Genomic DNA, 26,817 nt, shown 5'->3' with positions numbered 1-26,817 from the left:
ATGAACTCACACACCTATGGTCACATGAACTTTGACAAAGGAGCTAAAACTATCCAGTGGGAAAAAAGTAGCATTTTCAACACATGGTGCTGGTTCAACTGAAGTTGGCATCTAGAAGAATGCAAATTGATCCATTCTTATCACCCTGTACAAAGCTTAAGATCTAGTGGATCAAGGACCTTCACATAAAACTAGATACACTCAAACTAATTGAAAAAAAAAGTGGGGAAGAGCCTCAAACACATGGGCACTACAGAAAATTTCCTGAACAAAACACCAATGGTTTAATGCTCTAAATCAAAAATCGAAAAATGGGACCTCATAAAACTGCAAAGCTCCTGTAAGGCAAAGGACACTGTTATTAGGACAAAATGGCAACCAACAGATTGGGAAAAGATCTTTACCAACCAACATTGTACAGATAGCTAATATCCAAAATATACAAAGAACTCAAGAAGTTAGACTCCAGAGAGCCAAATAACCCTATTAAAAATGTGGTTCAGAGCTAAAAAAAAAGAATTCTCAGCTAACTAATATCTAATGGCTGAGAAGTACCTAAAGAAATATTCAACATCGTTAGTCATCAGGGAAATGCAAATCAAAACAACCCTGAGATTCCACCTCACACCAGTCAGAATGGCTAAGATCAAAAACTCAGGTGACAACACATGCTGGCAAGGATGGCAAGAAAGTGGAATCCCGCCAGTGTTGGTGGGATTGCAAGCTGGTATAACCACTCTGGATATCAGTCTGTACGTTCCTCAAAATATTAGACATCGTACTACCTGAGGACCCAGCTATACCACTCCTGGGCATATACCCAAAAGACGTCCCAACATATAACAAAGACACATGCTCCACTATGTTCATCGCAGCCTTATTTATAATAGCCAGAAGCTGGAAAGAATCCAGACATCTTTCAGCAGAGGAACGGATACAGAAAATGTGGTACATCTACACAATGGAGTACTACTCAGCTATCAAAAACAATGACTTGATGAAATTCATAGGCAAATGGATGGAACTGGAAAATATCATGTTAGGAACCCATCAGTGTATTCCTTTAGTGAAGGTGGAGTTCTCCTGATGTAAACACCCCTCCTCTGAAAACTGCCCTGTGGACAATGCCTTAGCAAGTGAGCCTTTATGGAACATTGCAGATCCAAGCCACAAGAAGCATATACTTCATAAGGGTCCAAGAATAAAACTATATAATAAATGTAAAGTGCCTGGAAATCACATGACACATATTATGGATACTATTATATACATACATATTATATGCATGCAAAAGGTTCGTTATTTGAGCTTTGATTTCCTCTTAAAATATAGAGCTGCTGCAACCAAAGCTAAAAACGTGGCTTCAAGAGAAATCTAAGATTGGTGTGCTCAAGTGACAAGGACAAAAACAGACATAGGTTTGGGGAAAGGAATAAGGTCTGCACCACTGCATCAGTACAGGAGAGGCCTTAGGAACTCTGCTGAGCACTGACTATCCCTGGTGTTGTAGCTGTAGTCCTGGTGCAGCCTTGGAGAGGAGATGCTCTGAAGGCAAGGTCCTACTCTCCAGACTGTCAGAATATCACCTTTTCTGTAAAATGTAAGTGGCATACAGCAGTGAGTCAGTAAAGCTCATTTCCAACAGATGCACAAAAGGTTTCTATTATAACTCTGCTATAAGAAATATGGAATGGGGGTCTTTCTTGTCAAATACTATACTATAAAACCTCTGCCTAGTAAGACTTTTATACAAATGTTTTAATCCCACCCTGTGAGGAAAATCTTTGCCATACCCCTCACTGATGCCCAGGAATGTGATGGTGATAAACATCCCTTCTGCCTTCATTACAGGTTCCCGAATTCAACGCATCAATTGAATAAGACTCTGAGGTTGGGGAGCAGTCAATGGGAAAAAGGCGATCAACAACTGATTAAAATAAAATCCAAGAGCACTTCTTGTCTCAGTTTTACTTTTCTGAGAACACTAAGTAAAGTTTTACCTTTTACCGACACTTCAGTTAGAGTGATCATCTTTGCCTTTACAACCACAAACTTATTTCTTTTTCTTCCTATTTTTCTTTATTAACTTGAATATTTCTTATTTACATTTCGAATGTTATTCCCTTTCCCTGTTTCCAGGCCAACATCCCCCTAACCCCTCCTCATCCCCTTCTATATGGGTGTTCCCCTCCCCATCCTCCCCATATTACTGCCCTCCCTCCAACAATCACGTTCACTGGGGGTTCAGTCTTAGCAGGACCAAGGGTTACCCCTGCCACTGGTGCACTTACTAGGCTATTCATTGCTACCTATGAGTTTAGAGTCCAGGGTCAGTCCATGTATAGTCTTTGGGTAGTGGCTTAGTCCCTGGAACCTCTGGTTGCTTGGCATTGTTGTTCAGATGGGGTCTTGAGCCCCTTCAAGCTCTTCCAGTCCTTTCTCTGATTCCTTCAACGGGGGTCATATGCTCAGTTCAGTGGTTTGCTGCTGGCATTAGCCTATGTATTTGCTGTATTCTTGCTGTGTCTCTCAGGAGAGATCTACATCCGGTTCGTGTTGGCATGCACTTCTTTGCTTCATCCATCTTGTCTAATTGGGTGGCTGTATACGTATGGGCCACATGTGGGGCAGGCTTTGAATGGGTGTTCCTTCTGCCTCTGTTTTAATCTTTGCCTCCCCATTCCCTGCCAAGGGTATTCTTGTTACTCTTTTAAAGAAGGAGTGAAGCATTCACATTTTGATCATCCATCTTGAGTTTCATGTGTTCTGTGCATCTAGGGTAATTCAAGCATTTGGGCTGATAACCACTTATCAATGAGTGCACACCATGTGTGTTTTTCTGTGACTGGGTTACCTCACACAGAATGATATTTTCCAGTTGCCTCCATTTGCCTATGAATTTCATAAAGGCATTGTTTTTGATAGCTGAGTAATATTCCATTGTGTAGATGTACCACATTATCTGTATCCATTCCTCGGTTGAAGGGCATCTGGGTTCTTTCCAGCTTCTGGCTATTATAAATAAGGTTGCTATGAACATAGTGGAGCACGTGTCTTTGTTATATGTTGGGGCATCTTTGGGGTATATGCCCAAGAGAGGTATACCTGGGTCCTCAGGTAGTTCAATGTCCAATTTTTTGAGGAACCTCCAGACTGATTTCCAGAATGGTTGTACCAGTCTGCAATCCCACCAACAATGGAGGAGTGTTCCTCTTTCTCCACATCCTCGCCAGCATCTGCTGTCACCAGAATTTTTGATCTTAGCCATTCTCACTGGTGTGAGGTGAAATCTCAGGGTTGTTTTGATTTGCATTTCCCTTATGACTAAAGATGTTGAACATTTCTTTAGGTGTTCCTCAGTTATTTGGCATTCCTCAGCTGTGAATTTTGTGTAGCTCCGAACCCCATTTTTTAATAGGGTTATTTGTCTCCCTGTGGTCTAACTTCTTTGTAGTTCTTTGTATATTTTGGATATAAGCCCTGTATAAGTTATAGGATTGGTAAAGATCTTTTCCCAATCTGTTGGTTGTCACATTGTTGTAACAACAGTGTCCTTTGCCTTACAGAAGCTTTGCAGTTTTATGAGATCCCATTTGTCGATTCTAGATTTTAGAGCATAAGCCATTGGTGTTTTGTTCAGGAAATTTTCTCCAGTACCCATGTGTTCGAGATGCTACCCCACTTTTTCTTCTATTAGTTTGAGTGTATCTGGTTTGATGTGGAGGTCCTTGATCCACTTGGACTTCAGCTTTGTACAGGGTCATAAGCATGGTCGATGTGCATTCTTCTACATGTTGACCTCCAGTTGAACCAGCACCATTTGCTGAAAATGCTACCTTTTTTCCTTTGGATGGTTTTGGCTCCTTTGTCAAAAATCAAGTGACCATAGGTGTGTGGGCTCATTTCTGGGTCTTCAATTCTATTCCATTGGTCAATCTGTCTGTCTCTGTACCAATACCATGCTTTTTTTTTTAAATTACTATTGCTCTGTAATGCTGTTTGAGTTCAGGGATAGTGATTCCCCTGGAAGTCCTGTTATTGTTGAGGATAGTTTTAGCTATCCTGGGTCTTGTGTTATTCCAGATGAATTTGCAAATTGTTCTGTCTAACTCCTTGAAGAATTGGGTTGGTATTTTGATGGGGATTGCATTGAATCTGTAGATCGCATTTGGTAAAATGGCCATTTTTACTATATTAATCCTGCAGATCCATGAGCATGGGAGATCTTTCCATCTTCTGAGCTCTTCTTCAATTTCTTTCTTCAGAGGCTTGAAGTTCTTATTGTACAGATCTTTTACTTGCTTGGTTAACGTCACACCAGGGTACTTTTATTATTTGGGACTATTATGAAGGGTATCATTTCCCTAATTTCTTTCTCGGCTTGTTTCTCTTTTGTGTAGAGGAAGGCTACTGATTTATTTGAGTTAATTTTATACCCAGCCACTTTGCTGAAGTTGTTTATCAGCTTTAGTAGTTCTCTGGTGGAACTTTTGGGATCACTTAAATATACTATCATATCATCTGCAAATAGTGATATTTTGACTTCTTCTTTTCCAATCTGTATCCCCGTGATCTCCTTTTGTTGTCTGATTGCTGTGGCTAGAACTTCAAGAACTATATTAAATGAGTAGGGAGAGAGTTGGCAGTTTGGTCTAGTCTCTAATTTGAGTGGGATTGCTTCAAGTTTCTCTCCATTTAGTTTAATATTTGTGACTGGTTTGCTGTATATGACTTTTACTATGTTTAGGTATGGGCCTTGAATTCCTATTCTTTCCAGGACTTTTATCATGAACGGGTGTTGAATTTTGTTAAATGCTTTCTCAGCATCTAATGAAATGATCATGTGGTTTTGTTCTTTCAGTTTGCTTACATAATGGATCACGTTGATGGTTTTCCGTATATTAAACCATGCCTGCATGCCTGGGATTAAGCCTACTTGATCATGGTGGATGATTGTTTTGATGTGCTCTTGGATTCAGTTTGCCAGAATTTTATTGAGTATTTTTGCATCGATATTCATAAGGGAAATTGGTCTGAAGTTCTCTTTCTTTGTTGGGTCTTTGTGTGGTTTATGTATAAGAGTAATTGTGGCTTCATAGAAGGAATTCGGTAGTGCTCCATCGGTTTCAGTTTTGTGGAATAGTTTGGATATTATTGGTATGAGGTCTTCTAGGAAGGTCTGATAGAATTCTGCACTAATCCCGTCTGGACCTGGGCTCTTTTTGGTTGGGAGACCGTTAATGACTGCTTCTATTTCCTTAGGAGTTATGGTGTTGTTTAACTGGTTTATTGGTTCCTGATTTAACTTCCGTATCTGGTATCTGTCTAGGAAATTGTCCATTTCCTGCATATTTTCAAGTTTTGTTGAATATAGGCTTTTATAATAAAATCTGATGATTTTTTGAATTTCCTCTGAATCTGTAGTTATGTCTCCCTTTTCATTTCTGATTTTGTTAATTTGGACACACTCTCTGTGTCCTCTCGTTAGTCTGGCTAAGGGTTTATCTATCTTGTTGATTTTCTCAAAGAACCAACTTTTGGTTCTGTTGATTCTTTCTATGGTCCTTTTTGTTTCTACTTCGTTGATTTCAGCTCTGAGTTGGATTATTTTCTGTCTTCTAGTCCTCCTGGGTGTATTTGCTTCTTTTTGTTCTAGAGCTTTTAGGTGTGCTGTCAAGCTGCTGACATATGCTCTCTCCTGTTTCTTTCTGCAGGCACTCAGAGCTATGAGTTTTCCTCTTAGCATACCTTTCATTGTGTTCCATAAATTTGGGTATGTTGTACCTTCATTTTCATTTAATTCTAAGAAGTCTTTAATTTCTTTATTTCTTCCTTGACCAGGTTACCGTTGAGTAGAGCATTGTTCAACTTCCACGTATATGTGGGTGTTCTTCCCTTCTTGTTATTGAAGACCAGCTTTAGGCCGTGGTGGTCTGATAGCACGCATGGGATTATTTCTATCTTTCTGTACCTGTTGAGGCCTGTTTTTTGACCAATTATATGGTCAATTTTGGAGAAAGTACCATGAGGAGCTGAAAAGAATGTATATCCTTTTGCTTTAGGATAGAATGTTCTATAAATATCTGTTAAGTCCATTTGGCTCATGACTTCTCTTAGTCTGTCTACGTCTCTGTTTAATTTCTGTTTCCATGATCTATCCATTGATGAGAGTGGGGTGTTGAAATCTCCTACTATTATTGTGTGAGGTGCAATGTGTGTTTTGAGCTTTAGTAAGGTTTCTTTTACGTATGTAGTGCCCTTGTATTTGGGGCATAGATATTTAGGATTGAGGGTTCATCTTGGTGGATTTTTCCTTTGATGAATATGAAGCGTCCTTCCTTATCTTTTTTGATGACTTTTAGTTGAAAATTGATTTTATTTGAATTTAGAATGGCTACTCCAGCTTGCTTCTTCCGACCATTTGCTTGGAAATTTGTTTTCCAGCCTTTCACTCTGAGGTAGTGTCTGTCTTTGTCTCTGAGGTGTGTTTCCTGTAGGCAGCAGAATGCAGGGTCCTCATTGTGTATCCAGTTTGTTAATCTATGTCTTTTTATTGAGACCACTAATGTTGAGAGATATTAAGGAATAGTGATTATTGCTTCCTGTTATATTCATATTTGGATGTGAGGTTATGTTCGTGTGCTTTTCTTCTCTTTGTTTTGTTGCCAAGATGATTACTTTCTTGCTTTTTCTAGGGTGTAGCTTGCCTCCTTATGTTGGGCTTTACCATTTATTATCCTTTGTAGTGCTGGATTTGTAGAAAGATATTGTGTAAATTTGGTTTTGTCATGGAATATCTTGGTTTCTCCATCTATGTTAATTGAGAGGTTTGCAGGATACAGTAACCTGGGCTGGCATTTGTGTTCTCTTAGGGTCTGTATGACATCTGTCTAGGATCTTCTGGCTTTCATAGTCTCTGGTGGGAAGTATGGTGTGATTCTGGTAGGTCTGCCTTTATATGTTGTTACTTGACATTTTCCCTTACTGCTTTTAATATTCTTTCTTTATTATGTGCATTTGGTGTTTTGACTATTACGTGATGGGAGGAGTTTCTTTTCTGGTCCAATCTATTTGAAGTTCTGTAGGCTTCTTGTATTTTTATGGGCATCCCTTTCTTTAGGTTAGGGAAGTTTTCTTCTATGATTTTGTTGAAGATATTTACTGGTCCTTTGAGCTGGGAGTCTTCACTCTCTTCTATACCTATTATCCTTAGGTTTGATCTTCTCATTGAGTCCTGGATTTCCTGTATGTTTTGGACCAGTAGCTTTTTCCGTTTTACATTATCTTTGACAGTTGTGTCGATGATTTCTATGGAATCTTCTGCTCCTGAGATTCTCTCTTCTGTCTCTTGTATTCTGCTGGTGATGCTTGTTTCTACGGCTCCTTGTCTCTTCCTTTGGTTTTCTATATCCAGGGTTGTTTCCCTGTGTTCTTTCTTGATTGCTTCTATTTCCATTTTTAATTCTTTCAACTGTTTGATTGTGTTTTTCTGGAATTCTTTCAGGGATTTTTGTGATTCCTCTCTATAGGCTTCAACTTGTTTATTTATGTTTTCCTGCATTTCTCTAAGGGAGTTCTTCATGTCTTTCTTGAAGTCCTCCAGCATCATGATCAAATATTATTTTAAATCTAGATCTTGCTTTTCTGGTGTGTTTGAACAGTCAGTGTTTGCTTTGTTGGGAGAATTGGGGTCTGATGATGCCATGTAGCCTTGGTTTCTGTTGCTTGGGTTCCTGCACTTGCCTCTCGCCATCAGATTATCTCTGGTGTTACTTTGTTCTGCTCTTTCTGACAGTGGCTGGTCTGTCTTATAGGCCTGTGTGTCAGGAGTGCTGTAGACCTGTTTTCCTGTTTTCTTTCAGCCAGTTATGGGAACAGAGTGTTCTGCTTTCGGGCATGTAGTTTTTCGTGTCTGCAGGTCTTCAGCTGTTCCTGTGGGCTTGTTTCCTGAGTTCACCAGGCAGGTTGCTTGGAGCAGAAAAGTTGGTCTTACCTGTGGTCCCATGGCTCAAGTTTGCTCGTGGGGTGTTGCTTATGATCTCCCCGCGAGGCCAGCAACCAGCAGGACCTGTGCCGCATTTTCCGGCAGCCCCCGTGCACCAGGGTCCCTGATGGCGTTCGGTGTTTTCCTCTGGAGTCAGAGATGTGGGCAGAGTGTAGTCTCTTTTGGTTTCCCAGGCATGTCTGCCTCTCTGAAGGTTTAGCTCTCCCTCCCTCGAGATTTGGGTGCAGAGAACTGTTGATCCGGTCCCTTCAGGTTCCTGTGGTGTCTGTGGATCAGGGGACCTGCAGCTCTAGTGCCCCTATCTACTGATTCCTAGAGGCCGAATATATGCAAACTTATTTCTAACAGTGTCCATGGGATACACTTAGAGACAAAAGAATTATAGCTTTTACTTTCCAAAAAATGGAAGTTCCATTTTCCTTGAACCAGACATTAATGAAGCCTGCCTTTGTGCCACATAGCCTGCTTGCAACCTGAAAGCAGCCAGAGTACTGGTTAACTGTCCGGTGGGTAAATGTGCAGATGCTATAGTCTTTGCCTCAGTTTTCCTATAAATTAGAACATGGCAACAGGCATGGAGTGAGTGAAATTAGACTCTCCATTCTCATTTGTCCAAGCTGAAAATAAATCCTTTTTTTTTCTTACTAACTGCTGTTTTCTAATTTCTTTTTAAAACAGAGAAACTAAAGTAGTGGGTTTACCCAAGTGCTTTTTTAGAGAGTTCTAGGGACAAAGCAGTGTTCTCCTAAGATGCACCTTCCCTTGGTGGCTTTTGGAAAATGAACAATATGGTAGGCAAGAGGTGGGTGTGGGAAACTTCTCTTAGAACCTTCTCTTGGGTGCTTGCCATGAGTGATGGATGTCCTTGGATGTCAACTTGACTCCATCTGAAATCTACCAAAATCTAAGTGCCTGTGAGGAATCTCTTTCTTAATTAAATCATCTGAAGTGGGAAGGCCCATGTCTAATCCAGATCTTTGAGGTGAGATCTTTAATCTGGACTGCATCTTCTGTTGGTAGCCTATAGAAAGAACATGGAAGAAGGAAGCTGACTCTGTCTTTCACTGTTTATTCTCTGCTTGCTAGCAAGTCCATTTTTTCACTGGCTTAGTTAGGGTTTACTTCTTTGGAAATCTGGCATATCCAGCCTTGTGGATTGAATAACTATTGTAATACTGGACCTTAATTCATCAGCTGCCATTGTTGGACTATCTGGACCACAGTTTGTAAGGCAGTCTAATAAATTATATATATATATATATACATATATATATATATATATATATATATATATATGGAGAGAGAGAGAGATTTTCTTTCTATTAAGTTTTGTTTCTCTAGAGAATTGTGACTAATACCCTAGGAATCTATCTGTAGGCTTAAATGGGTCCTGTCCTCATAAACAGCAGCTTGTAAAACCAGGAATTGAAATGACAGGGCTTTGACTACTGATCAAAAGGATGAAAACGGGGCATGTCGCAGGTTGAGCAACATTCTGAACTCTACAGAAGGTTACTTACTTAGAAGCTGATGGCCATGAACAAGAACAATACCATTGCCTACTGCCCTTAAGGGCCAATATAAAGTAATCATTTGAACAGGAATAAAATCTTTTGGGAAGCTGTTGTAGAAATTTTACAAATTGTATGAAGTCTATTCAAAATGAAGACCAGCACGACAGTACTTTTGGTTTACTGTCACCTCTTAAGAGCCTCGATTTATAAGAAAACTTACTTATCTAAATTATATCAGTGTATGTTATCTGGGTTTATGAACACAGGAGAAGGAACAGGTTGCTAAGGAAAGATCAGAGTGAGATCCTGGAGTCAGTGAGAAAACCTAAAACTTACCAGACAAGGATGAGTGTTGTTCACATATAAGGAATGGTAAGGAAAAACAAAGAAGCCAGAATGGTGAACACTGACTTTCAGAGGAACAAGAAGCCAGGATGAAGAATGCTCAAGCATCTGAAATAGCAACAAGCTCTTGCAGACTGATAAAAGCAGAGTAGCTTGGGGGTTCTGGAAAAGGAAGCATATGTGTAGATCGAGCACACATATTCCAGTCTTTGTGACTGGAAAAGGTAAGATGGGTTTGTGGTATGTGTAAGGGAATACTTGGGTGGGGATAAATCAAAAGGTCAGACAACTAGCCTAGTTTGAATGGCTGAAGGCTTTGGATCTGGGCCTAAATATGGTTAGGAGGTAGACCAGAATGAGTTTGATTTATGAAACTTGACTACTCTCACCTGTGGTACACAAGAGGAATCCATACATGTGGAATGCTGAGAACTCTGTAGGTAAGGGATGGGACATGGTACTGTACTCACACAGTACTCCTGGTTCTTTTTTTAAAGCAGTATTGGCAAGGAAGACATTTTAGTTAAGATATACATGGTTTTTTACTCCTCAATTTTCAATCATAATTTTCTTAAGGTTGATGTCTCTGTCCAAAGTAGAAATGACTAAACGCCACAGCTGCTGTTGTGCTGTCTTGAAGCACTCTCCAAGGTAGGCTAAAATTACAAGTGCTGGTCTAATGTAATTTCTACTAATTTATTATCTAATTCAGCTTTGCACTTTGGAAATATGACTGCCTTCTTCCAATTTTCTTAGGCATTTCAAAGACTGAATATAGATAGATTGGCAATTGTGACTGAACAATATAATACGAAAATATTCTTTTACTCAAAATTCCTGACATAAAAAGATCAATCAGGCCACAGAACAGTTCTGCTGTGACTATCTATGGCTGTCAGCATATGTGTTTGGTTTCTACCCTTCAGGTAAGTAAGTAGAACAAAACTTCCATTCAACTCTGGCAATGGATGTTTGTTTGTGGTTGATGTGCTTGGTTTTGTTTTGCTGTTTGTTTAAGACATTTTTGAAATTGCACATACTCACTTGCACTTTTCAACAGGATTCTCGCTATGAGGCCATCACCATGTAGTAAGGTCTCCAGAAGCAGGTTCCCCTTACAGCATGGCTGGGATAAGAGCAGTTTCAACTGACCCTGGGCTGTCAGTTCTCTCGCTGATGGAGGCCTTTCAGAATGCAAGATAAGACAGAATAATGAAGTTTATCTATGAAATTAATAGCCTTAAAGTCAAAATGTAATGTTAACTCCTTTAAATATTAATTTCTCCCAGATTACTTTGAAAATTCCTTCGTGCTTGTTTACTTTAGGGTTTGCTCAGGGAAGGAATTACATTTAATCTCAACTAGCAAATTAACTATTTGTAACCTGCCAAATTTAAAACTGATACAAAATAACTCTGCCTATATTTTACAGATCTCTGCCTCTCTCTCTCTCTCTCTCTCTCTCTCTCTCTCTCTCTCTCTCTCTCTCTCTTCCTCTCTGTATACGTGAATGTGTGTGTGTGTGCGTGTGTGTGAGTGAGTGAGAGAGAGAGAGAGAGAGAGAGAGAGAGAGAGAATGTATGTTTGTGGGGTGTGACTACATATGCATTTATTTTGAGTGTCTTCATTTGTTTACTCCCTAGATACATAACAACTGTCTGCTATATACTATTAGCTTCTTTTCCTTTATGGAGGAAGATGTTCTAGTGAGTTTTTCAATACTTGGAATTTTGCTTTCATATTGAATTTGCTGGTAAAACGAAAGGAATTCAAAACTTCTGTGAAGGATCAGCCACAATCTATTTAACTAGAAAATCCTTACATCAACATGCAATTATCAGAATTAATGCTACCACTCACCCACTGACTTAATTAAGTAATGTCATCAATGAGAAATAGTTCCAAGATAAACAGGCTTCTGCTTTATAATCTGTTATCAGTTTGAGCAGAAAATCAACTTCTTCAGAGAACTGCTTTCATTGATAAGGGTATCAGTACTTCATCAGAAAGTGGAAATTACCAATAACATGGTTGAAATTTTCCCTTTAAAATCCCACAGCATGAATCATCTAAAGGTCATAACAGGAGAGATGGCCTCTCTATCAGCTCCTACCTCCAGGTTCGTGCCCTGTTTGAGTTCCTGTTCTGACTTCCTTGGATGATAAGCTATGGTGTGGAAGCATGAGCCAAATGACTCTTTCATTCCCAACTTGCTTTTAGTTGTGGTTGAGAACAATAACCCTAAGACATTGCCCTTTAACAAATTTAATAAAAATTCCACTTTCTCTGAATACTCTTCACTAAATGTTTCTCTTCAGAGTAGCCTCTGTATTAAAAATTAGACAAGCCTGCACAGGTCAACACTTATTTCTTCAAGTGGAAGTTTATCTCTCCATCTAGACTGGAGTGTCTTTAAGATATTGCAAGAGAGAGAGGAAAAAGAGAGAAGGGTCAAAGATGTAAATAAAGAAAATTTAAAGCATCTCCTTGGCATGGCATTGCAAACATTTCACAACTTCATGATGCACAAAATTCTCCAGTCTGTATTTAACTTTGATCCAATTCAAGATTTCCTTATGAAACTTTGATGACTAGAAGCAATAGCAAATTGTTGGGCATTTGGCTAATGCAAGGTAGGGAAATTCCTATCATGAGGAGCTGGTGGAACAGAAGAGACAAACAACTGAATTCTCAGACTAGAGCAGTAAAGGTCATGGCTGTGAGCATCTCAGGAATCTTCAGTTACTGTGCTAGCTCTTAGAAGAGCTTTAGTGTGATTCCAAAAACACAAAGGCCATTGTTCCTTTTTTCCTGCACCTTGGGTACTGGGTTCCAAGATGTTGGGCCCATGTGACAAAATGCACCTAGGAGGCAGTTGGTTGTAGGTGTTTGGTTTGCCACCCTTTCTTATGTAGTTAATGTCACTGCTGAAGACCTGTTTTGCTAGAATACAATCAGGGTCTCTGCTGAGGCTGGAAGGTGACAAGAGCAAGATTATGGGGGAGGGGAGAGATCCCAAGGTGGGGTTGTATCTGTTGATGAGTTTAAAACATGGGAGTCTCCTGGCAGTGTATGAAATTGATTAAAGACAACTAATGTTTTAAACTGAGTCCCTTGTTCATAAAACAAAATAGTTGAATGTCACTTCACTTTCCTTCATCAGAATCCCTGGTTAATAATAAAATCCTTCTTTTAACAGATGGAAACCTATTCATGGAGATACACCTCAATTCTTGGATCTTTCAACTTATCACAGATTTTGAAATGTACAGTAGAATGAATCACTATGAAGAAAAATAAAATAGTACAAACATTCCTCAGTCCCCAAGCTCTGAGTAATGAATGCACTGAAGAGTCTGTGTGGGGCATATGGAGAAGCATATGTTCACTCTTTCTCTGAGCTGGTAGAGCTGCGAAAGTGAGATTGGTATGAAAAAAATGACAGAAAGGGAAAATTCGTGTGTGTGTGTGTGTGTGTGTGTGTGTGTGTGTGTGTGTGTGTATCAATGCGTATGTGTCAAATTCTACTATGACATACAGAAGAGAACAAAAATTTACAAATCCATCAAAATTTATATATTTTGTCCTGGAAAACAATAAATTCATGGTTGAATTGCACTAAAATTACACTTCAATAAACGATGTGTTTCTGGGCCATGGATTGGCCCTCAAATTCCTCAAATCCTGAAATAATAAGGTTCAATCTTTATTGGTTTATGGAAATTACAAAGTATTATAGCCTAATAATTAAAAATTTTATCTCTACTTTAGCTCTATGACTACAAAGTCATTTATAATTTCTCCAATTTTTACATGTACTCACGGATTGTCTGAATCAGTGAACTCGCCTACTCCTAGTGCACACTTTCCCTAGTTCTCCATCTTAAAGTCCAAGACAAGAGAAACTTCTTCATCATCCTCAAGATATAATATGAGCTGGTTTACTGCTCAGGTTTTGTCACCATAAGTTAATATATCCTTCCAAATATGCATCTTGGAGAAGTTATTAGTAGCTGGTGGAACGAACTATGAAATACACTGATCGGGTATACATCGAGCACTGTTAGGGTACTCTTTTATGGTGTTGACCCCAACAAACTACAGGGGCCTAGGCACCAGGGGTGAAAAAGTGAGTCTCTTCTTCAGAAGTTAATTGTGATCTACTGGGAAATTATCTTCTTTACAATCCCATGGCCTCAATCCTATAGGTTTTGTGAGAAAAACAGCCTAATTTTTGATGACATGGTGTATGATCAGAGGAAGCTCTGAGTAAATGTGTGAGAAGCAGATGAATTTCCATGTGAATATGCTGTTGCTGATATGCGTACATGATCAAATTACCCAGACCAATGGGAACTGCCAAAGCTTTACTCAGTCTTAGTGCAAAGACTGACAGTGTAAGCAGAAACTATCAACCACGGCTTCCTCCTTCAAGATGACTGAGGCCTCAGACTGCTTGGTACTGATTCCCTAAGCCCACTCCTTGTTTAGCTGTATACAATAAACTCATCTCTTCACTCCAGATATATAAAATAAGCACACCAAGTCTACCAAGTGTATCAGAGGTTATAACCCAACAGATCCAAGCTTTTCTGTACAGGTGTCTGTGTTTCCGTCTTTTCTTCATTCCCTTATGGCCCTGTCAGATCACCCTTTGAGGAAGAAGGTCTTAGTGACTTCACTGGGAAAGCAACATAGATCAGAAGGCATGAAGAACAGTGACAACAGGAAGGCAGAAGAGGTAGTAAAAGAATGTGATCACGATAATCATGACAATCACTTGCAAATTGAAAAAAGAAAAACAGCCACAGCAGGAACTAAACCAGTTGGTTAAGTGCTAGTCTGTATTTAAACTTGCTTGTTGGGTGTGGGAGGGGGAGGAGAGATTGAGACCCAGATTTTCTGTACAGCATTGGCTGGCCCAGAACTTGCTCTGTCCTGGAACCTGGTTAGTGTCAACATCTGTCTCCCAAAGGTAGGCTGAAAGGAGAGTGCTTTGCTCAATTTTCTCTTCCTTCTTTCCTTCCTTCCCTTCTTTTCTTCCTTCCTTCCTTTCCTTTTTTCATTTTTTAGAAGTTTCGATCAGTTTTCATTGTAAAGAAACATGACAGGATTCAGAGAACTTAACATGGGGAAGAGATCTCAATGATATAGAGACAAACCATTTAGGAAGTCAGTGACTCTACAGTTCCTTTTCTATAACTCTTGGATTGTGCTAGGTAGATCAAAGGGATAGGAATGCTTTAATTTCCCTTACTTTGGGGGGCAAGACTATAATGCCTGAGAATTAATGTTCCCAGAGAGGAGCCAGAAAAGACAATCCAGTTGGTAGAGCACTTGCCTAGCATCCACAACTCCAAATTTAATTCCCAGCACCACATGAATCAGGTGTGGGGATGACACTGTGATCTCGGCACACACACAGGTGTGGGGATGACACTGTGATCTCCACAATTGAGGATCAGAAATCATGCTTGCCTTTTGCTATATAGCAAGTTCAGGGTCATTTTTGGATACATGAGATTTTTTTTCTCCAAAAAAATTCTCAACTAAGGACTGATGCTGGGAGTTGTTCATGCATTCTGTTTCAGAAACCTTATTCTTTTGGTTTAATAACAGGAACTGAAAACAAAATAGGTATTTTGCATTGTTTCTACTCCAAGTCTCACAGGTCCTACCCACAGACAGAAAACCACTGGCAATTAAGGAATAATGAGGGCTAAAAGGAAATAGTTTTTCCCAGGGAAGGGCTCCCTTATTTTAGCCAATACTAAGTGGTCATCCCTAAAACATATAAGTAACACTAAATAGACTGAGTATGGTGTATTTATATGTTTAGATACACATTCACAAACGCACACACACATACACAGACGCCCATGTACACATGCAGGAGACAATAACAATTAAAAAAGAGTCAAATGGGTGGGAACATGCAGGGGAAGTTACTGTAAAGAGGAAGGGATAAAAGAAAAATTATGTAATTATGTTTAAATTTCTAAACATAAAAAATTAATTAAAAATAAAATGTATTGACATATAAAAAACAAAAACAAACAAACAAACAAACGAAAAAAAAAAAAAACCAAAGAAAACCCAAAGATCTGCCAGGCTTAAGTTCACCCATTCTTTCAATAGCTGCCTTGAAAGATGGCCCAAGTCTCTCTTTGCTTCACTATCTGCTTCTTTCCCAGTGTTTCATCTATTCAGAAAATAAATGACTTCCATTTGTATTTTTGTAATAGGATCTCTTTCTCAAGAATATTCTAATTGGGATGGGAATGAAAATACTTAGTGTGTATCTTAATTCCTGTTTTGAGAATATTGAGCAAATACTCCAAAGACATTTAGTTAATAGATGTGGCTGCCTAAAATCCAGGTTCCCCAGATTTCAAACCAATGCTCATTCTTTTACTTCATGTTGTTCCTCGTTAATCTTCATGGATATTTTGTAGATAAGTTGCATTTTCTGGCATGGAAGATGTTTGGATCCATTCAATCTTCCTGATTAAAGATACCAAATTTTTAACCCCAGACTGAGTTTGGTCTTAGGGTTATGTCCCAAATTGGAGCCATGTTACTTAAGATATAGGAAATGATTTCAACCAGATGGTTTCTGGCATGTATCGCTGGGAGAAATTTATACCAGAAAGCATAAGGTACATTAGTCAGAGAACAAAGTGAAAAACATAACTCAAGACAAGCTGAGGGTCACAGTCCTAGTGGGGGGTGGAGCAGGAGTATGGAAGTCCCAGTTTACGACTCTTCCTTTCCTACAACTCATCTTCCAGACTCTTTCTAAGAAAATTAGTGAGGGAAACTTTTAAAGTCACCTTGTCATCTTTCTCCAAGAAGATAATTTCTAATTTGGGTGACTGTTGTTGTAAAAATATAAAAATAAAAATGTATTGTTGGTCTTTTACCCCGCTAGGTCCGCATGGCGGTGCCCAGATATCTGCTAGATATCTTGGCAGAAATACATCCCAGCCGCACACTTTCCTACACTCAAACCCTCACATAAAAGAACACACAACACAATAATCTTAGATCCAATTGGTAAGATATAATTGTCCACTTAAACATACAAAGCCCGGTACCATCCATCCCTTGAGAACATTAATAACAACCTGTAAATACACAGAGCAGAATCTTAACATCACCTGCCATCTTGTCCTGCCAGAGCTTCTCAGCCCCTCTCCTCCACCCCCTCTTCCTCTCTCTCCTAGTCTCTTCAAACTTCTCTCCCGCCCATCCTTCCTTCTCCTCCAATGGCAGGCCTCCTTCTATCCTGTACGTGCCTCACCTGTGACATCATCCTACATGTGACACTCATCTGCATAGACATATGTAGACTTGTCTTGACAGTCAGGCTAGCTTTGTCTACTAACATAGATTTACTTTCTTTAAAAACAAATATTATGTGTGTGCCTCCTCACAGGTGTATATGTGGTACTGGGAATTAAACTGGGGTCTTGCACATGCTAGGAAAAACTCTACCAATTATATTCCCTAACTCTCTTCTCTAGGGGATTTAATTTCTTAGCATTACGGCTAATATTGTTTAAATGTTAGGGAAATTCAGGGTACGTGCATTTCTTCCTTTTTGGTCCATCTAGCATGAACTAAGAGATAAAGAAAAAGTAAACGAGTATTTTTAAGGTTAATTGATTTTAATTTTGTAAATAATGTAACATTTCAGTCATGAGTTTAGGGGTCTCTCTGAAGTCCTAATATAGCCATGAGTCAGTAAGACAGTAGAGAACAGAAGTCATTGGTCACACCCTTTCAGGAGTCAAGTTATCTCTCTGGAGACAATGACTACTATTAGTCCCTGATATCAAATAAAACCCTATTACTGAAAGTTCCAGACAGGTTTTTTGTTTGTTTGTTTGTTTTCGTTTGGTTCTTTTGGTTTGTTTGTTTGTTTTGCTTTTGACATCACACTTCTAAGAAGTGTGGACATCCAGTGAGAAACCAGTTCTATTTTCTTTCCATGTTATCAGCCTTATAGTAGATCCTTTTAACAGGTTTAGATAATTGATAAACTTTGCCACTTCCTGAAATAGGTACTTCTTTACTAACCAGTTGTTATGAATGGCTGCCAAGTGGATATTTAATGTGGTGAGTGGCTTGGAGGAAAGTTAGCTCACTGAATTCTCATAACCCTCCCTTGAGAATAACCTGGAAGGGAAGGGAAGAAGATATTTATGGATAGAGAAAATAAACAATAGTCTTCTGTGGAACGTTTAAGTAGCTCAATAAGATGACATAATATTTACTCCTCAACTTCCTCATCAAAACATAAAATGAAACAGAAGCTCATGTAGGTTAATTTATTTTCTAAGATCCAAAAACAAAATAAGTATAGAAGACACATTGGCTTCTTCTGTGAGGGCCTATAGTTTTCTGTCTGGTCATAGTGGAGGCTTAATTTCTCTATCATTCACATAATTTTTTAAAGTCATAATCAAAGAAGAAATATAAACCTTAAGATTATATATATATATATATATATCTCCACCCATCTATCCATCCACTTATCCATTTATCCATCTATCCATTTATCCATCCACATATTCATTACATACTGCCTTTAGCATTGAGAATCTTTTCAAAGCTACAGCTACTGTCCACCCATCCTCCAGAACAGTTATGTAAAAGCTCTCAGTGCTCTTTCCTAGATGGCTCTGTACTTGCACTTGGCATCTGAGTACACACCCTCTCAGTGCTTTCCTCAATGCTATGTAAAAGTTTGCCAGCAATAGCTAGGAGACTTTCAAAATATTTTATATTGAAATATATGTACACAATTTCCCCCATCCTTTTCCTAGAAGGCAATTTTCATCCACCTCTTTGGAAGTTCTCCCCTGAGGATATTAGAAGTAACCAGATAATCAAAATCACACTTCCATATCTGAGATCTACTGTGCATATCGAATCTCAGAAATATTTCATATTGTACTTTGCATTAAATTGTTCACTTATTCATTCAACTACTATATGCTAGGTGACTTCTAGACCAGGGAGACAGAAGAATAAGCAATTGTGGGATTTGGAAAAGGATTCATTTATATTTTAAATGATTACATAAATAAAGAGAAAATTATAGTTATAGAAGCTGAACAGAGGAAAGGCAAGTTAAGATATACAGTAATAAAATGAAACTAATCTTTGGAGTTGAAAGGCTTTCCCTACAAAAGTCAGCAGGGCCAAGGAAATGAAGGGAAATGGGCACTTCTTCATTAAATAAAGATGAAGATGTGGAAAGTCAGGTGGAAAGGGCAATTATGAAGAGCACACTTCACATTGTGATGGTTCTCAGAGAGTTTGGAGAAGAGGGATAGAAAACACATATATATGTGACAATGCTAAGTGGGTGTATCTGTGTGTATATATCTGTCTATGTGTATATGTACATGATATGGTATGTACATGGTATGGTACATGTAACTTTCACAGACCATGCTAAGTTTGTGTATCTGTCTGGGTGTGTATGTACATGATATGGTATGTACATAGTATGGTACATGTATAATGTATGATACTCATTGGAAGACTTTAAGTCATAGGTATAAAAAATAAAGTTTGAGTTAGAAAAATTGGTTTGGGTTTGAAAAATTCGAGCTATAGTTTAGAAAATAATGGAGATGAAAGTCAACACACAAATTATAGAAAACTTACACTTGTAGTTCAGTGGTAGAGTGCTTGACAGGCTCAGCACTATCTAGAAAAAGCAAAGCTAGGATGTGAATTCAGTCATTGCAGTAATGATGAAAGAGGTTATGTTGGTTTGAACTCAGGTGAAAGTGGTTTAATGGATGGTAGATTAAAAGTTTAAAATCACGGAGACTTAGCAATAGGGTGGAAAAGTAGCAGGAAAAGAGGCTCTAAATGCCCTCCTAAAGGTCTGGCCTACACAGCTGAGTGAAGTTAGCATTAGCTAAGACAAGGTGGATAGAAGAGAATTGGTTTGGAAAGGACAGTGTCTGTAATCTCCAAGCATGTATATCAAGAAAATATTCATGTACATTTACATCTATATGTCTATAGACTTCGGAGATACTATAACTGATTTTAATAGACTGCAGTATAAAAGAAGTACAGTGGATGGCAGAAACCTTAGTATCACTTTTAAAAAGTTAAATGATCTGCATTCTTCTACACGCTGACCTCCAGTTGAATCAGCACCATTTGTTGAAAATGCTATCTTTTTTTCCACTGGATGGTTTTAGCTTCTTTGTCAAAAATTAAGTGACCATAGGTGTATGGGTTCATTTCTGGGTCTTCAATTCTATTTCATTGATACCTGCCTGTCTTTGTAGCAATACCATGCATCAGGGTCTAAACTGCCAAAGAGTACACATGGAGGGACCCATGGCTACAGCCACATATGTAGCAGAGGATGGCTTTGACAGACAGCAATGCAAGGAGAAGCCCTTGGTCCTGGGAAGGCTTGATGCCCCAGTATAGGGAAATGGTAGGGAGGTGGGAGTGGGTGGGTGGGGGAGTACCCTCACAGAAGCAGAGGGAGGGAGGATGGAATGGGAGTGTCTGGAGGGAAACCATGAAAGGGGATAACATTTGAAATGTAAATAAATAAAATATCCAATTAAAAAAAAGAATTGCAAGAAGAAACATTTTATGGAACAAAACTAACAAAAAAGAACTACATGATATCAGGGCATTGGGGGTATATACCTTTAATCCCAGCACTCAGGAGACAGAGCCAGGCAGAACTATTGAGTTCAAGGCTACAGAGTGAGTTCCAGGACATACAACCATACACAGAGAAACCCTGTTTCACAAGGTTAAACAAAACAAAAAGTTATATGAAGATATTCAATATCTCAGGGGCAGGTCTGCAGACATGATACAAAAAGAGACATAAAAGCTGTGACAAGAAAGGAAGGAGGAAATTGGTGGGATGTCCTAAGATGGGGGGAGTTGACGATAGTACTTTGACCATGGTAGTCAAGTCAGTATCATGATTTAGTTTGCTGAGTTCTTGTGTTGAGGAGAGAAATTTTTGGTCCAATTTTCCTTAACCACCTCTTCCATTACCTGTATTGCATAGAAACATAGCTTACATGGAGAAAGTTTGTGAAATATGTTTATCAAAGAAATGACTATATCTTGAATTAGATAAATATTTAACCAGCATCACATAGTTAGGCCAGGAATTCTTTAATATATTTAGGCTGGGAGATGAACTATATAACCACGAGCAGTATTTTCTTAAGTACAAGCACAACAGAACACAAGCTCTGCAGCTGAGTAGTGAACAGCCTGGTGTCAGAATGTGGTGTCCTCAGAGAATACAATGAGCAGGAGAAATCAGTGCTCTGTTTATTCACGCTGACTGTGCAGCTCATGTTCAGAGTGCACTTGTGACCTACTTAGCAAAGGAAGACTTGAAAATTACTTGGAGGTTTTCAAATAGTTTAATGAAGATTCAAGTTTAGGAAACATAAAACAGCATTAGAAGAAAACAGTACAAATTACTATGATGGCTAATCTTGGTTGTCAACTTGACCACATCTGGAATCAAGTAAAATCCGAGCATCTCGCACACCTGTAATGAATTACTCTTCACTGCATTATTTAAGGTGGGAAGCCCCATCCTAAATTGAGGCCATATCTTCTTAAAACGGTTTACATAAAAAATGGCACAGAAAAAGGAAACTTTTGCTCTTTGCCTGCTTTCTTTCCCTCACAGGAACCTTATAGACCAGTTTATTTTCTTTCAGCATTTTGATTGTTTGGGTTTTCTTGGTTTTTTTTTCTCTTTTCTAACTTCTACCCTACATTTAATTAAGTATATTTAATATTTTTGAAAGCTGACTCAAATCTTTCCTGAAATAATGTATAAGTACAACATGAATGGATGCCATATTCATTAAGATGCTGGACTGGCAAAATGGCTCAGCAAGGAACGGTGCTTGCCACCAAGACTGATGGCATGTTTAATCTCCGGAGCCCATGGAAAGGAGGAGGGAGAGAATGAACTCTACAAATTGTCTGACTTCCAAAAGGAATCTGTGACCTGTCCATTCCCTTCCAATAATAAAAAAACAAGCAAATAAATAAAAGAAAATTTAATTACTATGAAGTTTCATCAAATTAGCTATTTCAGTGACTTCTTTCCTACGTTTTCTCAATTCTTTAAATAAACTTTCTTATGAGAAAACTAACTTGTTTTCTTTTGTTATCATCTAACTCGTATTTTCCAAAACATTTTTGATGCAGTACAGTGTTTTCAAGAAGTATTTGGAGTAAAAGAGAAGAGATCGTTGGCTTAGTACGGAAAGTGGATTGAAAAAGAGCAACTTTTCAGGCCGCATATTGCTGGTCTAAGACCCCCTCACCCATTGCCATGCCTGTAAATGTAAACCAATAATGATTTCTTTTGAAATCAATTTTTGATGCCCAGATTATATCACTATTCTAACATGTTGAGCTGTTAGGCACGAGCATCAAATCTTTCTCAGCACATCATATGGCCCCAGCAGAGGACAGTTGTCAGAATAGCAGGCATCCGGTGGGAAGCAGGGAAAGGGTGACTATATCATACTCTTCATGGAAATTCAGACCAAAGGTGTTCCACAAGAAGAAAGCACAGAAAAAAGGTCTAAAGTAGAGAATGATCAACAAAGACAAGTTAACAATTGCCAAGCCTTAATCATGCATAAGGACAGTGAGGTAACTGGAGGAGAGAAAAATGATGGGTGTTTGGCAAACAGGGTACAAGGGATACAAAACAAACTACCTTAGGATTCTGGGGAAGAAGGGCACACAACGAAACCTGTTCTACACATGTTTAATAATAGTAAAATGAACAAAGTTCATTACAATGATTTGCAGAAGAAGCCTGGCTTTGAGAGGTATTTTGAGACAATGTTTACTGGCCATGCAAAATAAAGACTAAGAATAGGCAAAATAAAGAACTCAAACAGTTCTATCTTTTAGGATTTATGAACAATGCTTGTGTATGGTTATCTAAGCAAGGGGGAGGAAGGACAATCCACTATCACAGTAGATAACTCAAGAATGTGGACAGCTGGACATAAAATGCTGGACAAAAGGCTAACACTCAGCCATAAATATGGACGTATGATAATTTTGACAGAGGTTGTAAATCCACCCATTAGAACAAAGAACAATCAGAGAAAGCAGGCATGATTCTTGCTTTCATAATTTTTTATCTTAATGAAGTAAAATTGTAGTCATAAGAAATCTTGAGGACAGATTAAAAACAAAATCATGTGTAAAATCCCACCAGAGATAAAAACTAAAATGCCTCCTTGGCCTTAACCCTCTGGTATCTGATGGAATTTTGTTTTATTTGTATTTTTTTCTTCAATGCTCTATGTATGGTGGAATTTGTATAGCCCAGTGCTTCTCTATGGTATCCAGCCTCCTAGTAACCATTGCTTACTAGAAAACAAGACTTGCCTTATCCAGATTTTAAGGCACCTATCAATTACCTCAAATCCCCCTTGGATACAAACACTGTAAACCAGTGTGTGAGGGGCAAAGCAGAGTGGAAAAACCAAAGGACACTTTAGCGGTAAATAACAGGAAGACAACTAGGAGGAATTCCTCAGATGTACACACTAACATTCACTCTGATGGTGTTAATCCACTCCTGGAAAGGTGAAGGTGTTTTTGCCAAGACTAACTCAAGTGGAATAGGATTGACTGGCTTGTGGACCTCATCGCCAGCTTCTTTTTCTTCAGAAATTGCTACCTGCATCAGACAACATCTTTCCCTTTGCAAAGTGCTTTCTACCCAATAAAGATTCACAGAGGCCAAGAGGTGAGAGGTGTGAAGCACTACGCATATTGCTTCAAATGGAGCTGGCTTGAATAACCCAATTAACTATAAATCATCACGATTTGTAGTTGTCATAGATCTTTAAAAATCAATCGTTTTATTGATTCTTTACTAGCCTATTATTATAGCTATCCTGTAAGTGATTTTTTTCTAATAGTAGTATAGAGCATTAATTTTCCATTTTCTCTTATAAACAATACTTTAATAAATATTTACACATAAAACTTTGCTATCATCTCTACTTTATTCCTAAAAATGAATTTCTAGAAGTGGATTTCCAAAGACATTTTTAAGGTTTCAGAATAGGCTATTAACATGGTCCCAGAAAGCTGGTACCAGACACCATATTATACTGGGGATGAACAAGGGAACTCAGAAGCAAATCATTCAGTTGGAGTGATAGATTGTTTATTAACAGAAGCAGGAAGAAAGAAACTTCTTGTTTCATTTATACTTGAGTATAGAAAAAAAGACACTAAATATGAAAATTAACTATTTGAAAGGTAAAGCCATTTCTGCGATAACTTCCCTAGTTGAGCTGAACTAAGCAGAGATGAGAGTAAAAATATTATGGAGTCTCACCCAATGGAGGATGGGTGGCTCCAAAGAGAAAAATGTGTGAATATGAAATGTGAACTCAGGGAGATGGTGACAGAATGCATAGGACCTGCACAGGTCAAGCCAAATAGGTCCTAGCACTGAGGGAGGCAGGTAGACACAGGACCCCACCCCTAACCAATGTGCAACAGTTCATAGTATATTTCAAACATACATCAAGGCTGCCATGAGATCAATATAATCTCCTCTAGCTATTCATGAATTTTCATTCTCAGATACAAAGGGAAGGCATTTGTCCAATGATATATTCTTCAAAGAATCAAACTGCCATGCTATATAATGCCACAAAATGTCATCAGACTTTTTGGAAGTACATTTTACATTGTGAATGCTTTTTCTGACTTTTAAGTGTTGTTAATTAAATAATAAAAATGAAAGATCTTATTCATAATTACAAAAGTTACTCCTCTCAACTTCTAACTAAGATTCTGAGTTAAGCTAAATTAACAATATAGTTTTGTTGTCTATACCACATAATTAGCTGCCAAACTGTTAAATCCCCAGTCGTAGATCAAGAATGAATTTTTAAATAGCTAGGTAATTAGCTTCAATAGAAGGAAGTTCTCAAAATCTACCTTTTCTATTACATAACTTAAATTATGATTAGAAAAATGATTATGAGTACTGTGGCTTCAATTTGGGTGCTTAAAAATTGTGGAATTATCCACTTCCTCAGTTATTGTCAAATTCTTTTTGTGAGACCCCATCACACCCATGAAGCAAATCTGTAAAATTTGTAAAAGAATCACAGAATTAGAGAGTGTGGAATTTGGAAGCTCCTACCTGAGGAGAGAAGGATGGAACTGTGATAGGCATGAAATCCAGTGTAATGGCTGATTAAACAATGGCGTGAAGGCATTTGAAGCTGACTCGTCCCTACCATCCTGAAAAGTCCTGAGGAAAACAAAAGTAATTATTTTAGAATATGCAGGAAACATCAACTATGAAGAACACTGAAATAATTTTGGAAATTAAATCAGTTTTCACAAGCCAATTTATTTTTATATAATATTGTGTCATTTTATTGAGGACAATTCATCCACCAAAACAACAGAAACACACACACACACACACACACACACACACACACACACACACACTCAAACCAACAATTAATATCGTAATGAACCATTGTAGAAAAATCCCTACATAGAGGAAGGTATAGTTATGTCATTATTATTTAATTTTAGAAATTCACATTATGAAATTTGTCAAAGATAAATGTCCACATAAAGTACAAGGAGTACAATCTATGTCTCTTACAACTAGTATTCTTGTTTTTCATACAGTTTTAATCAACCTACCCTCAGTGAGTGCTAATATTTGTAATATTTGCTCCTCTAAATGACCACCTAAACAAGTAAGTCCACTGAAATGACAATATCAGTGGACAAGCCGGCGCGTAAGGTAGAACCTGGTTAAAATAGAACACAACTTTGTTGTGGAAAAAAAGCCATTTCTATTGCCTCACACCACTATCTTGCATTTCGTATTGTCATATTTCCTATATGTGACTTTTCTCTCCCCTCATAGTCTTGCAGAAATGGGTTATCTTCGAATAAATCTATTTGGAGATTTTTTTTTGACATTCACTATATCATCATCTCCTTAAACCTATTTTGTTTTAGCTTCACAAAATTTCGGATCAGAGAAAAATTCCCCAAATAATTGTCCAAGTCAGTTACATATACTCGTTCAATGCAATCCACAGAGGGAATGAAAAGACAGAGGCTAGCTCAGAAGCAGAGTGTACTTTTCCAAGGGGTCTCTCTTTCATACCAGCAATGAGAGATCCCTAAAGAATTTACTCCCCCCACTCCTACTGGTCCCTCCATATAAAGCTCTTCCCTTACTCCTTCCCCCTTTCCTCTGAGAAGGGGCAGAAAACCCGTGGGTATCACCCCACCCTGGCACAAGTCACTGCAGGACCAGGTGCATCCTCTCCCACTTGGGCCAGACAAAGCAGTTCAGTTAAGACAATGGACCCACAGGCAGGCAACAGGGAAGCCCTTGCTCTAGTTGTTGGAGGAACTCTACGAAGACTGACCTGCACATCTTCTACATATTTGTAGGGGACATAGGTCCAGTCTGTGCTTGTTTGTTGATTGGTGGTTTTGGTACCTGGGGAGCCCCCAAAAATCCAGGTTAGTTGACTATATCGGTCTTCCTGTGGAGTTCCTCTCCCTTCCAGATCTCTCAATCTTTCTCCAAACTCTTCCACAACTATCCCCAAGACCCACAGTCAAACACTGGATGGAGCTCATGGAATATTGGAGTTTCACATCTTATAACAGAGTTCCATAGGAGTAAGGGATATAAATTGGTAGGGGATTAAGGATAACTGTAATGATACAGTACTAGATCAATGAGAAGAGCCTAAACTAGGAGACAAGGATAATAATCCCTAATTCAATAGAAAGAGTAATAGTCAGCCTTTAATGACAAGGGCTTTAAGGTGGCATGAGGGTGATGATAGGAGAGAGACGTGAGTGTAATGGAAA

At 38.5% G+C, this 26,817-nt stretch overlaps 1 protein-coding gene across 11 annotated transcripts in view; it reads right to left on the bottom strand.

The window, feature by feature from the left end:
* Positions 1-26,817, bottom strand: part of Kiaa0825 (KIAA0825 homolog) — a 561,100-nt gene that overhangs the window by 362,513 nt on the left and 171,770 nt on the right. For all 11 annotated transcript variants that reach the window (NM_001419450.2, NM_001446612.1, XM_087617477.1 and 8 more), the window contains 2 exons: positions 25,100-25,210; positions 10,909-11,048 (listed from right to left, as the gene is read on the bottom strand). In NM_001419450.2, the coding sequence (NP_001406379.1) occupies positions 10,909-11,048; positions 25,100-25,210 (251 nt within the window). The remainder of the gene's footprint in view (positions 1-10,908; positions 11,049-25,099; positions 25,211-26,817) is intronic.

Source organism: Rattus norvegicus, chromosome 2 (genome assembly GCF_021556685.1).
Source record: "Rattus norvegicus strain SHRSP/BbbUtx chromosome 2, alternate assembly SHRSP_T2T, whole genome shotgun sequence".
NCBI lineage: Eukaryota > Metazoa > Chordata > Mammalia > Rodentia > Muridae > Rattus > Rattus norvegicus.
The sequence above is the reverse complement of the archived record's forward strand: the minus strand, read 5'-3'. Positions and strand labels throughout refer to the sequence as shown.